At 44.2% G+C, this 14867-nt stretch overlaps 1 protein-coding gene across 1 annotated transcript; it reads left to right on the plus strand.

Annotated features, from left to right (window-relative positions):
• Nucleotides 1–203: 203 nt before the first annotated feature.
• si:dkeyp-92c9.2 (uncharacterized protein LOC571482 homolog) lies at nucleotides 204–8551 on the plus strand. Its single transcript, XM_050035102.1, has 2 exons — nucleotides 204–727; nucleotides 1398–8551. Exon 2 carries the CDS (start codon nucleotides 1563–1565, stop codon nucleotides 2559–2561), a length of 999 nt encoding a protein of 332 aa, XP_049891059.1. The 5' UTR covers nucleotides 204–727; nucleotides 1398–1562; the 3' UTR covers nucleotides 2562–8551.
• Nucleotides 8552–14867: the final 6316 nt, after the last annotated feature.

A 14867-nucleotide genomic window follows, 5' to 3' on the forward strand; every position in this document is an offset into this window, starting at 1 on the left:
TATATAGTACTATTTGTTGTACTGCTGTACTGTGTGCTGTTTATTTGTTTGTTTGTTTGTGTGTGTGTGTGTGTGTGTGTGTGTGTGTGTGTGTGTGTGTGTGTGTGTGTGTCAGGAGGAGGCAGCTGAGCCCCGTTAGGAGGAGTCAGTGTCTCGGGGAGGCGGTGTGTAAAGAGTCGCTCTGTGCGCTCACTGGCTGCTCAGCCTCTAATGTGTGCACAGCCCGCTCAGAGGTCGGACCAGAGCCGGGACCGATCACCGGTCAGTAGGCGACTGAAGTGTTCAGTGTGCGGACACCCGCACCGATGACCGGGAACAGAAGCGGGAGACGTGAGAGGAGACTTTACGCTCGGATGTGAGAGATGGAATGCATAGAAAGGACTCAGACACTGTGAAAGTTTACATTTTCGGACATGGAGACACAAACGAAGAGACAATTAATCACAGTAAAGTCAGCCAACAGTCTCGCCTGAGGTCTGAGGTGCAGCGGAGGATGACACCTGCACCCCACCGGGCGAGGACCGACGCGTTGTTCCACACTTGCACATCTTTGAAGAGGAGTGGGTCAGAGCTTCTGCAAGAGTGACTTTAATTCTGCTCCCTGCTCGCTGCCATCTCCAGTTATCGTCTGTGGCTGCAGGAACATTTCTTTTGCGCTCCTTTGTATCTTTGCACCATCGCTGACTGCGGCAAGAAACATCTAATACCCGGACATCTCTGCACACAGGTGAGCATCAGAGAAGCTCTGAGGAGGACAGTGATGGGGTTAACATGTTAGGATTAATTATGTTGTCCTTTACAAACTAAAATAAGGATGTTTACTGTCTGTGTTGACATATAATATCTTATTACAGAATGAAATACTGTGCGTAAAAAGCCTCAAGTGTGTTCTTTACGCACTATTCACCGTCTTAACTCCTGCATTTTAGTCATTTGGAGAAAGATTTGAGTCCTTATATAGTTTTAAATCCAGGAATCTTCACAGGTTTCAGAGAATAGGAGCTCATAGATTAGATCAGGCTGTTGATTAACCCCTTATCATCCAGTTTTACTCGTTTATTTCCCCTGGAAGCTCGGAACAAATTGTCTTAGTCTGACTTGTCTACATTTTGTCCTGTATAAACCAGAAGACTACATGCACATATGGATGTTTTGCATCGTTTAATACACATCAGCCTGGCATGTTTGATATATTTGGAAAGTTTGGCATCTCCTCTAGTATTTAATATAAAGTTATATAGGTTTTAATCATGTTTGACTGCAGCACATTAGTCTGTGGTTGAAGAGATTAATGTCACTTTATATGATGTAGCTGTTATGGTTTTTAAAATGAGATCTAATGTTATTATTTTACTGTGTGTTTAACTTCTGTCCTCCTGTTTGTTGTGATGCTGCAGGTCATTCAGACGTTGACATGTCTGCACTCATCTCTTCATGCCGTCTCCCTGTAGAGAGTTCACATCTGCTGGATTGTAGGAAATAAAAGCGAGCTTTGCTTCCAACGCGTCCCCTCTCTACACCACAGCAGTAAGGCAGTATAATCTGCGGAGCACTGACTCACCATGGGCACTGTACTATCGCTGTCTCCGGGCTCTCGGAAATCAGGCTACTATGACAACCGGCCGGGCTCGCTCAGCCACTACCCGAGCATCAGCAGCCGCTCTCTCAACAGCCAGAAAGACCGCGGGCTGAAGAGGGGGCAGTCCATCTTCCTCCCAACACTCACATGGAAGCGACTGGTGGCCTCGACGAAGAAGAAGGGAAACTCCAAGAAAGGCTCCGGTGGTCAAGTGGCCCTTGGGGACCCTCTCAACAACAACAACAACATCAATATCTATCAGAAGGACCCCGTGTTGCACCTTAACCGTGAGAATGTGAAGAAGTCGCTGTCATGTGCCAACCTGTCCAGCTACGAGGGCCCAGCAGGACTGGGTCTGGGGCTCGGGCTTGGTTATGGCCTGGGGATGGGTCAGGGTCATGGGTGTGGCTACAGCAAGTCCCAACAGCTCTCCTCTGTAAAGAAAGTCCCCCAAGGGACAGTGAGTTCGTCCCCAAAGCGTGTCATAGTCCAGGCATCCACCAGCGAGCTCTTGCGCTGCCTGGGGGAGTTCCTGTGCTGTCGCTGCTACCGCCTAAAGCATCTGTCTCCGGCCGACCCTGTGCTGTGGCTGCGGGCTGTGGACCGCTCGCTGCTGCTGCAGGGCTGGCAGGACCAGGCTTTTGTTACGCCGGCCAACGTGGTGTTCGTCTACATGCTGTGCCGAGATGTGGTGGACGGCGACCTGGTGGCATCGGAGCACGAGCTGCAGGCCATCCTGCTCACCTGCCTCTACCTGTCCTACTCCTACATGGGCAACGAGATCTCATACCCGCTCAAGCCCTTCCTGGTTGAGGCGGGTAAGGAGGCCTTCTGGGACCGTTGCCTCGCCATCATCGATGCCACTAGCGCCAAGATGCTGCGCATCAATGCAGACCCGCACTTTTTCACACAAGTATTTGCTGAACTGAAGAGTGAAGGTGGCTGTGGGCCTCAGGACTATAGTCGGGTGCTGGATCGGTGAGAGGAAGTTTGCTGACTGCATGCCTTTTTGTACACTCATTCACACGTATACTTGCACACACATTTGTCTCATACAGATTCCCCTTGTTCTTCTTCTGCTGCCCTGCAGGAGCAACAAAAGCCTATCTCGTTAGAGTTATGTAGTTAATCATTCCATCTGTGTTTGTCACCATCGTCCCGTCCATCCACAGATAGAAATAAGGAATTCAAACATTTCCTCCCTCAAAGATAATTGGCTGACAGAAGCTCACAGTTGTGTTTTGTTTTGTCCACCTGAGTTTACTTGAATTGAGGAACCATTTGGTCCACCTGTCCCATCTGACCCCGTGTGTCTGGTCCCAGTCGTCCCAGCTGCCCCTCTGGATCTGCACAGCACGGCCTCCCAGCATCCTCAGCCGCCTCTCTGAATGTGATCAATCAGTGTGCACGGGACACGAACATCATCACTCCACACAAATACCGTCAAGGATTTTTCACTGGTTATATTCCAAAGTGGATTCACATAAGAATAAAACAGACAGTGTAATCCGCCGAGGCCAAGTTACATTTTCCAGGACAACACAAGGAGACATGTTGACATCCGCTGCTGGCTAAGCCTCATGTGCCAGCAGTGAAAAGTGACTCAGACTGATGGGAACAGCTGAGAGGTCCATGTTAGGTCCTGCTGGTCCTGCTGTGCGCTGTGTAATCAGTAAAGCAAAGCGAACAGGCAGTGGACCCTTTTGAGGGTCGTCTGGCCTGAGGGGACAGTTGCTGGGTTTTTTTTTTTTTTTTCATCCTTACTTGCTCAAGCCTGCCTCATGTTTCTATTTTGTCTCAGGAGAGTTTCCTGGTGGAAGCAGAATTTAAGACTGACGTGTCTTGTGCGAGTGTATGCATGTGCATGTGTGTGTAGGCATTGTGCAGTGGACGGCAGCCAGGGTCATCAGCTGTTTACTCCATCCTTTTGTTCCCTGCGTCTTGTTGACAGGGCACCCACAGGCCGTGGTATTAATGAGATTAGCAGATTACTGCAGCCCCTCCCCTCTCTCAACCTCTGCCCCCTTCTTGTCCACTCGGCAGCCCTGCAGAGCTTCAGTGGCTAATCCAGGTCAGCCTGGACCGTGCTGGACTGTAAACACACACACACATGTACACAAACACACATTTCCTTGTTGTGTGCGCTCTGATCTCCTCAGCGCATGAATAAAAACGCTGTGTGACACACGTGTGCAGCTCAGGGTCCAGAGCAGAGGCAGGGAAGCGCTATGCTGTTGTGGTTGAAGGGTTTTGTTGTTGTGGCTTCTGAATTTGTCCCACTTTCTCATCAGTCACCTGCGCATCCTCATCTGCCATCAAGAGGCCTGTTTGCTCTCTTATCTCTCCATCAACTCCGGCCTCCTGCGATATTATTCCCTCGAATGAACCATTGGCGTTTGTGCTTCAGTGCCTTTAATGTCGTTTTCCCATGTGTTTTAATGTGTGTTGTCAAAGGGGGTCACAGATGAGCCCAAGATTCATCGGTATTGTTAAAAAGCAGATCAGATTTAATATATCACAGCTGGATTTTTTGTGCTGGCATTGTACATTTCTTCATACGTACCACTTCAACATTTCTAAAGTGACATAGTATATGAGTTGGATTCATCATTAGTAGGTGGAGGGGATGGTGGACAGCGTGTCACCTAGGCGAGACGCCTGCCAAGCTGCAGATCACTGTTTTTTAGACCAACAAACAACAAAACCAGTTGTGGTTTAGCGAGTCATTGCTGTGTTTCAGCAGCGTTTTAGGCACCAAATGTGGGTGTTTTGTAGCAGCATTTTTAGGCATGAAAGACAGTTTTTTTTTACAGAGACATCTCTGTGTTTCATGACAGAATAGTAGCGCAAAAAGTGGTTGTCTTTTTACCTAGACATCGCTGCCTTACCTGCTGGGATTGTGGCGCAAAAAGCAATTGTTTTTTATCCAGATGTTTCCTGCTGTAATTTTGCCCCCCAACTGGTTATTTTAAGCCAAAAACGTGATCTTTTTCCTAACCAAAACCAAGTGGTTTTTGTGCCTAAACCTTATTACATGTTAAACCCTGGCGATGGTGAAACTTATCTGCTGCATAATAACGTGCTAATGAAGCATATCTGTGGTTTTAAGAAATGTACAATGCCAACATTTTTTCTGGCCATTGGGTTTGTTATAGGACAGTAGATGTTGACCTTTTTGGCTTGTGACTCCTTCAACCCATCGTTTTTGGTTGCGTATGTTACCAGTTGTTAGTAATTTAACCAAATACTGGTTTCATCCCGTGAAAAAGTAAAAATCGACCAGTGATTTAAAAGGAAAAAAAGCAAAGATCAGAGGAATAATTTGCTTATTTTCAGTTGCCCCCTCTTTAAAGCATCTGGAGACCCTTCTAATTTTACTTGTGACCCTTTTTCGGGTCTAGACCCTCAGTTTGGGAACTACTGGTTTACAATAGGAAGCTGTTGGTTCAAGATGTGTTGCCAACAATAGCATATTGCAAAGCTTTAATCTTATTGTGTCTGAGCATCTGGAGGTTTTCCACTCCCCTCCTCCATGTGGCAGTCGCTCTTGCACACTTTGTAACGACGCTACAGTATATACTCCCCCACAAGGTCATATGATAAACCAACATCCTCTATAAGATCCGACCTTTACACACATGTGCAAACAAAACACACTCTGCTACACATCCCCTCCTTTGGGTAATCCAGTCCTAATCCTCCCACCCAATCAAATAGAGAGAGGGAGCAAGGGATGAAAACACGAGGAAACAAGTAAACGGTTCAGAATCCGATGAGATTTGGTGTCACACTTCCCCGTGCAGCCTTCAAATCCTGCTCTAACAAACTGGAGGCCTCAATAGACCCAAAGCTGAACCCTGCTGCCTACTGCAGCTCACCCGGGCTTATTGGAGTCAAGCCTCCCTCCCTGCCTGCCTGAGGGATCTGGCGTGAGCTCGCACCAGTCAACCAGAGAGGAGTGACGGCAGTGATTCACGCTCAGAGAGCAGAGACACCACCACTGTCTCTTTTTCTGGAGCTTTGACTAGCAGCCATTTTGGGCTCGTTGTTGCGGTCAGTGCAGCTCGCTCTCTCTCTCTCTGGCCCCGGCTTTGACAAGGACACTTGTGTCTTGACTCAACCCCTCCCTCCCTCTTTCCACCCCTCCAACCCCATTTCCACACACACTCAGCTGTTGTTCCCGGCCTGTTTCATTAGATTTGACACCCCACACCCGCCAGCCATTGTCAGGACGAGGAAGGGCAGAATGAGGCTGTTTGTTGGCATCGGGTTGGTTGTGCTTGTGTGTGAATGTGGGTCAAAGTTAAGGGCAACATCTGCTTCCACTGCGGACCTGGACGTTAATTAAATCAGAAGATACAGTACAGCATGTTCAAGTGCTGCTGATATTAACTTTTGCCCGACAGCAGTGACCAGTAAGGATTAATGTGTTGCAGGTTTCCTTTGATCAGAAACAACTCACTCTTAATGCTCATTAACGACACAGACACAGAGGAACCATGTTCATTTAAGCCTCAATCAAGCTTTAATGCAGTTTGTCAAATGTGACATAATTTGGTCCTAACCAAGACGGCAACTGTCCCCTCAGTTCAGTACCTCTTTCAGTCCAATCACGAAGCTGTTCCTCCAATCGTTTCACATAGCGGAGCAGCTTCCAAGCCAATTAACTCGCATCTCAACTGGAGCTCTAATTCCGTTCATCCAATCAAACCCCTCGGCTTGATTCCAGGGCTCTGACATACCTGACTGATGGTAGACAGACACATGATGCCTGTGACATCTCTGTGGATAATATAGAACTCATGTTACTGATTGACTCCGGATATTTAAACAAGATTACATTTAGTGCAAACTGGACATTTCTCTGTGGATAGGACCTTCATTTTGGACTCTACAGATGGGCCTCAGACTGGCTCTGTTTTAGGGACTGATGAGTTTGTGTGAACAATGTGATATAAGATGTAACGGATAAGTCTAGTGTTAGGCTATACTTTTCTTACTGTCAACAAATACCATGCATTAGACTGTATTTTAGGACTTCTCAACCCTGTCTCTGTTCGGCCACAAGGCCATTTGTCTTACTAAAGACATAAATCTTTTAACACAAGAATGTATAGTTTTATTTTTTAAAAAGCAAAGTACTAAAAAGTGAAAAGTGCTTTTCTTAGGGACTATTTTCAGTTGCGGATGAATAAACATCCAGTGCCCTGGGTATTTACAGCAGGAATACAGTGTATGTAGGGTTGACTGAAAAAACTACAGTGCCCAGGTTCATCGTAGGGAAGGAACATGTCACCCAGTGTAACATTGTGGCTCACTGATGTGTTTTATAGACCCAATCAACTATAACATCTAATTTCCGGGTAGAAAATCCCTGCTTCTTGTACATGTTTCCATTGATTAGTTTTTAGCTACCTAAAAAAAATCAATATAAATCTAAAGATACACCATATTTAGAAGATTTTCACTTACCTCGCCATCAGACAGCCCTTCCTGACGGGTATCTGAGGCTGTTATCTCAAACCAGACACCAGACTCTGCTGACAAAAACAGCAATTTTACTTTGCAAAACACTGGAGTTGCTGGACTACAGCTGTCTTGATCAGTTAGTGTCATTTACAGCTGAAAATAGCAACACGTTTGACATATCTCCACAATTGAAGTCAGTTGCCAGTTTTCTACCTGGAAGTGATAGTTGTGGATAGCGTGATGTCACGGTGATTCGATGTATAGTTTTTGTACAAAAATGAAGCCCCGTGGCGCAGAGGAATACGATTTATCAGACCTAGATCTCGCTGATAAAATTTGTCAGTCGTGTTCTTTTCATGGGATCTGTTGACAATAAGAAAAATGTGGCCCCTAACAAGACTTTTCCTTTAAGTCACCACAGCTCTATGAGTTGTGTAGAGTTATTTCAGTATGCTGCTGCTGCTGCTGGAGGTTGGTGTGAGATTGATCTCAATGGCACACCATCGACCGATGATGTAAATATGTGGGTGTGTAACAGAAAGAGCCGTTAAGAATGAAAAAATGAACAAAAAGAAATAGTCTCTCTGTGTAGTAGCATGCATGCCGGCCAGGTAGTTTAGATCATGTTCTTTTTTTTACCTCTGCTTTTGTTTGATTTTTATAATGTGATGTTTTAAATGAAAGATTGTTTCTTTGGTAATTTAAAACTTGATCTCATTGGAGTGTTCCTTTACTGGAAACATGATGTCAACAGTATTAATACGACCGCAGGTGTACCTGTCGTCTTTATGGTGGTCTGTTCATGTTTAGAAACAATAGAGACAGAAATATAAATAAATGATCGACTCATTTTCTCAAGCTCGGTCCTGAAATAGCAAAGCATGTGACTTCAACAGAATTACAGCTTAACATCTTTTATTTTAAACTCACACCAGACTTCATTTGTTAATTTGTGAATTTAGATGTGGTCATGATGTGTCATCTTCCACATCAATAATATCGCTGCCCCCCCCACTCAGATTCACACTACAGTTAAGAATGATCAAGTGGCTATCAATAGCTTTTCTCACCAGTGCACCAGCTGGTGACACAAAAGCAGCCATTGTTTATGTAGCGTTTGTCACAGGCAGCTCCAGCTCGGTCTGCGTCCTCACTGGTTGTAGCTTCACCTCTGACGCAAAAAAAAGCTTTCAAATTTCATGTCATATTCATCACAACACACTGGACAGGCGTAAATACAGACATGAATATATAACTATGTAGTGTCCATCTCCTCCGCCCATAGTGACCCTCCTCAGCCATCATTGTAACCGTCACACCAAAATGAAGCGGAACATCACCTCCAGTGGCTTTTGTTGAGCCACTAGAAGTGTGTGTGAAGCTAAAAGTGAAATACTGTTGATGAGAAAAACTTGAAGAAAAACAAATGTGACTGTTTCATTTTTTTGTTTGTTTCCGTTTTTCATGATGATGTTGATTATTTAATAAAGTATTGAGTTGAAATCCAAATCTGGTCGTTTTCTCTTTTCATGTAGCTCTTACATCTGCGAGGCTCACACACTTAACCAAAACTGCCTTTGTTCTCCTCACAGTACGCATGAAATACTCTCCGCCTGCAATCCCGCTAACTTAAGACTGGCAGTAAATTCATGTGGGACATAAAATAGCTTAATGCACAGCCACACAATAGCTCGGGCGCTGCAGATGGCCCTTTGGCTTCCTGTCAGAGGAGGGGGTTGCGCTCCATCTGAGCATGTCTCTGCAGTCAATCACCACCCTCTCCACTCCGACCACAGGTGGAAACACTGTGATGCTGCCTCTGCTCAGCAACAACTCTTCTCGGTATGATACGAACCTTTGTGCAGCCCAGAAACATGAAAAGGTGGTGCTGCAGAGTTCAGAGGGCTTTGTTGTGAGAGCGTGGGTTAGTTTAAACTGAAAAAGAAAAGAGGAAATCAGGTTTTATTTGCACATTTAGTAGCGTCTGCCTCCGGCTGCCTCCCACTGTCACTGAGTGTTATCACATTTATACACATAAACACTGTGTATTTCAACTGTGCTCCTGTTATTCCTGCAGTCTTTAAATCTAATGTGTTTTGGCACAGTTAACTCTCAATGTTACTGTATGTCAGATTCATCTTGTCACAACAGTTTGTGCACTTCTAGTAACTAAGTACTTTTACTCAAGCACTGTACTTAAGAGCAAGGTACTTGTATTTTACTTGAATATTTCCAAAACAAATGTACCCTGGGATCTATATATATATATAAATCAACAAGTGATTTCCTTCTCTTTTAGCAAAATCCTAAATGATTGAGTTGTTTTTTTTCCCACCTGGACCTTTATGCTCTGCCATTTCTCTTGTTATCATCACGCTGTAACCTGTGATAGGCTGTTATGGTACCATAATAACTGCACATTCACATTTATGTAGTTCTTTGTTGAGCCGCAAGAGGAACATAGGTTTACATTACGAAGGATTTATGACAGAATCACTTAACGACACCAACTCCTGTGTGTGCACGGCGAGAGAGGAGAGGGAGACACGCTGTGCTGCTGCCAGAGGAGCCGCTGAATGAGTTCCTTTTGCAGGGAGTATGCAACAGGCAGTAACTCGCTAAAAGAGTCTGAGAAGTCCAGGGCTGTTCATAAAACATTCAGGACACCCAGGCCTAATGACGCCACATTTTGTTCCACACTACTGAAGCTGATCCTCTTTTTTTGTTTTTTAACCACCGCGGAGTCGCTAATTATTTCGCTTTCAGCCATGTTTGTTGTTGTCGTGTCCTAAGTCCTACAATTGCAAATATCATGATATGAATTTTTCTTATGATACTAAAAAACATACCAGTATTATTGTGAACAGGATGATATGGCACACCCCTAGTTCCAAAGAGGCAGTCCACAGTGGCAGGGAGCGAGGCGAAGCAACGGTGGAATGGCTAACGTTAGCTTACTGATTCTTGTCTCATTTACGGTGTGATAAACAGAGAGAGCAGCCAAGGTGAGGCTTTACAAATGAAATAAGATTAAATAAATTAATGTATAGGAAACACTGGGTTACTGTATGAGGCATGTGCGCATTTCTGTGGCCTTCAGGTGGGAGGGGCTCAGCAGGGAGCTGCAGCAGGAGGATGTATTTTCAGCGTTTGTTTGTTTTTTTCCTTTCCCAGATTTCTGCCCCCCCCCCCCACGCTTTAAATAACAATACTTATGTACTTTCAGCAAGGACTATTTCTTTCAGCACCAATTGAAAATACATTCATTCACTCTTCATACTGACTAAATGTTTTGAGTCTTTTGAAGAACAATTGTTGGTTGTGCTGCTCTGTATATAATTATCTGGTGTTTTAGAGAATGTGCTCAAGCAGATGAGAAAAGCTGTAATATCTGGATTCACACAGTTGCTAATAGTGTGATATACAAATCACAAGTCTGTAAAATCCCATCATAGAATAAAAAAGCAGTGTTTTCAGTTTAGCTTTTATCATTTAACAGATGTCTGCCATAAAACTAAGACTCAAAAATGACTTTTCAGTCAAAGCAGCTTACTTGGCGAGGCGCGATGTGTCTGTCTGCTCTCTCTGTCTGCTGGCATCGGAAAATGATTATTTAAATGCCATTTATAATCTGTCCACAATGCCGGAGTGAGAGGGTAGTGGGGTAAAAACCATATGGCAGTGGTCAGAGCCAGGGTCAGTGGCAGAGGCCGGGGACACCTCAGAGGGCAGAGAGGTGAGGGAGGTGAGGCCGATATGCTTTGATTAAATGAGATGAGGAGGCATTGCTGCAGATGGCTGCCACAGACTGACTGAGTCCTTTCCAGCTTTTCTCTGTCCTCTGAGGACACAAATCACCCAGCGCTGTGCCTCCCAGTGTCAGACTTCTATACTGGTTCACTGGGCTCCCAGTGGCTTTCTGAAAGCCTCGGCTGCTGTTCGCTGCCTTTTATCAGCCCTCTGGGAGCTAACATGCTCTAAAAAACCCCTCTGTCACAGCTTCCTATGGATGGTATCCACAGACATTATCAGTTCAAGCTGTGTTTCAAAACAAGCATCACTTTTCTAGTTCAATATCACCACAAATTACTCCATATGTTAGCTTTATTATTTAAAATAACTCCTAAGAATCTGCAGCAATATTTGGCAGCACAACCTTTGACTTTTATAAGAACAGCCATGACCAAACTGAAGCCAATGCAGAACTACCAAAAAATGCAGTTCAACAAATGGCCACTTGAAGCTGGCTCCAAAATAGAGTCAATCCCCAAAGACACCCATGTCAAAACGCCCAACTTCACAAAAATAAACATATTTACATCCTGGTACAAAAAACGGTTTTGGTCTCTATAGCTTATTTTCTCATTCATGATATCTGTATGGGGGTTCAATTTTCATATAACTCACCTGTTTACATTTTACTAAGGCTTAATCTTATACACATTTAAGGGCGGGGCCAACTGAGTGACAGGTTGTCTGCGAAGCTTCGCCACATCTATGTGTCAGATCCATCCCTCGCTCCTCCACAGCTCCACCCTCTCATCCCAATATGGTCACTTCTGGCTCCAAGACACCAAGATGGTGACAGCTAATATGACGAACTTGATGTCCACCAACTAATTGGTGACATCATGGTAGCTATGTCCATTATTTTTCCAGTCTATACCCAAAACCTACACACAAGTGCAAGAAAATGGCTTAAAACAGGGGTTCAAAGTTTTGAGTGCCACTTAAAGGGAAATTTCGGTTTATTTCAACCTGTCTCCTATCGTCCTAAATTTGTTTCAAGTCACTAGTGACATTGAAATAATAGTTAGCATGTTAGCCTAGATACAGCCGTAGCGTCAGACCTGTTAAAACTTAATTGAACGGGCATCCTTTCAAGTGCAAAGTTAGTGCAAAGTTAGCCGCCCTTATTTATTTGAGCCAGAATACACTGACGAAGAGCTTCGTGAAATTGAAGAACGGAGGAGGAGAGAGAGAGAGGTGCAACAGGTAGAGGATGACAGAGGAGGAGTGGCTGCTGCAAGGATTTAGCTCTGGAGATCGGTGGTGTAACGTTACCTGTGAATGCTGTACCCCAGTGCCCACAGAAGAGGAATACCTCTGTTGCAAGGACTGGGACCGGTTGCAGCCTTAGCTAAATGGTAAACAACAAACATGGCACCACACCGGTAAGGTAAGACAACACGTTTACATGTCGTTTTCTATATGTTCTCTGACATTTATCCTAACGATATGAGGCGGTCTTTGTGGAGAAAAAGCTTGTTTAGTGGACTAACTTTGCACTTGAAAGGATGCCCGTTCAATTAAGTTTTAACAGGTCTGACGCTATGGCTGTATCTAGGCTAACGGCTAACATGCTAACTATTATTTCAATGTCACTAGTGACTTGAAACAAATTTAGGACGATAGGAGATGGGTTGAAATAAACCGAAATTTCCCTTTAAGGAGCCAACATATGACTGAGGGCTAACCGAGCTAACAACGCTAGCATTGATGACAGAACAGTTTCCGTGCAACCAGTAACTTTCTACAAGTTGACAGATGCTTGTTATGATATATGTTTACTCTACAAGCGACACAGCAACAGGCTAAAAGTCATTTTCAGTGGAAGCCAGTGACATTAAGCTACAGCCTGCTGCCAGACACTTTGCTGCATGACCGCCGTGAAGCGCTACAAATCAAAGTTGACCTGGCGTCAATTTTTTTCAGTGCTTCAATGATGCAGTGAAGCATCGACCAGTTATATGTGTTTTATTTCTAATGGAAACAACAATTACAATTCATGCCTGCCTATTGGGTGGTCGTACAGTATCGGTTGGTGAAACAGTCAAAGTTCACCAAATTCAAACCCTACACAATGCAAAGATGCTTTGCCACTGGAAACAAACGTGTTATTCGCCCTTTCACTTGCACAGAATGGAAGTGAGTGGGAGGGGGAATATTTGTCAAGTTGTTGGTTGTTAGTTGTGCTCATGCATGACCATGGCCCTATTTAGCTCAGTTAGCTGACACTATGCTAGCTTTCTGTGTTTTGCAGTGAACATGGGGACGCATTGGGGCAGCAAAATGTGATATTAAGTGAGGCTCAGACTGTGATCAAAAGCATAGATATTGTTTTGACCAAATACAAACTTTAGTGGAGGTGCACTGTTGCAAGTAGCAGATAAACACAAACACCCATTATGACTAACTCCATAAACAAGCACTTGAGCAACATTACAACTGTGTCTCTACGATAATGTGGCTGGCCTGAGTCGACACTGTAGCTTTTGTCACTTGTAGTGTGAACACAGCATTAGGGAGGCAAGGCTTGATGCAGTAGCTGATGATTAAAATATAATACATGCATTTCATGTCTACTGGGCTGCAGGCTGCACTTTGAGGAACTGTGGCTTTAGCTGTGTTCATCTGCTTCAACATAAGCTGTGATCGTTAGCATGTCCAGCTAACTATCTTAGTACCCACAGTCGTAACTGTGTCAACAAGGCCAAGGAGCATTTCCATAAATAACTACCGTACATTAGTTTGTTGGGTTACTAGTTACATTACCAAAGTGACTGTAAACAGCACGTGCATGTGTGAGACTGGGAAGACTGACAGGCGTAACAATTGAAAAACTACAGTAACAGCTACACTGTGACCTACATATGCATGTTAAAGTTTACATTCAATTACTATCAATGTGGCACAGTTTCAACATTCAAACTTAAGATAAAAGGATTTCCTCGGGCTCAGTGCTGCCGCTGAGCTTTAAAAAGGAATAAAATCATTTGATATCGGGGTCAGTCTACACTGTGAGATTCTTTACAGATCAATGGTACAGTTTTAGGACCTTGGAGAGCTGTAGCCTGCTGGCACATCCTGACTGAGCGAACAGATGGTTCACTCAGCCATGCACCCCTAAGTACTGGGCGAAGGACGCTGCCCGAGGGGACTCCAGAGGACTCTACAGGGACGTCACTTTCTGTGAAGAGCAATCAGAGGTCCCATTAAAGCTTCATAAAGTGCTAAAACTAATAAGCAATCTTATATCCGGCTAACAGCAGTACTGTGGTACTGTACTCGAGTAAAATGTTGAGCCACCTGTACTTTACATGAGTATTTCCATTTTATGCTACTTTATACTTCTACTTCTTTCCCTTTCTACTCTACAACTACTTCTACTATTTTCTAGAGTAAATAATACAAAGGCCATCTCTGGAAAGTACATACAAAACATATGACAAGTATATAATATATGATGCATTGTTTTAGAAAGTAACTACCCTGTCCAGAATAAAGTCATTAAAGTTAGCTCCACCTTGACGTCCAGTTTGAAGACAAAGGAAAACTGCCTACCATAGAGTCACAACATATTGTTTTAATGCTTCTTTTTTCATCAACTGGAAAACAAACAAACAAATCATGTGTTTATTTGTGAGCTTTAGAAGTGCTGATAGGCTAATTTTGTTTTCTTTAGACAGAGTCAGATTCGCTGTTTCCTTATTTCCAGTCTTTATGCTATGCTAAGCTAAGCTAGCTGTAGCTTCATATTCATTGTTAAAACTTTCAATATGAAGCTACAGCCAGGACACGTTGGCTAAGCTTATTGACCTGCATGTCTTTGGACTGTGGGAGGAAGCTGGAGTACCCAGAGAAAACCCACGCTGACAAAGGGAGAACATGCAAACTCCGCACAAAAGGGTTCCCCCACCCTGGGTATCGAACCAGGAACCCTCTTGCTGTGAGGCGACAGTGCTAACCACTGCACAACTGCTCAAGAAAAATATAAGGAAAAAGAGAAATTGAGCTTCAAATGTGCTGCCAAGCTAAT

This window comes from Epinephelus moara, chromosome 22, assembly GCF_006386435.1.
Source record: "Epinephelus moara isolate mb chromosome 22, YSFRI_EMoa_1.0, whole genome shotgun sequence".
Taxonomy (NCBI): domain Eukaryota; kingdom Metazoa; phylum Chordata; class Actinopteri; order Perciformes; family Serranidae; genus Epinephelus; species Epinephelus moara.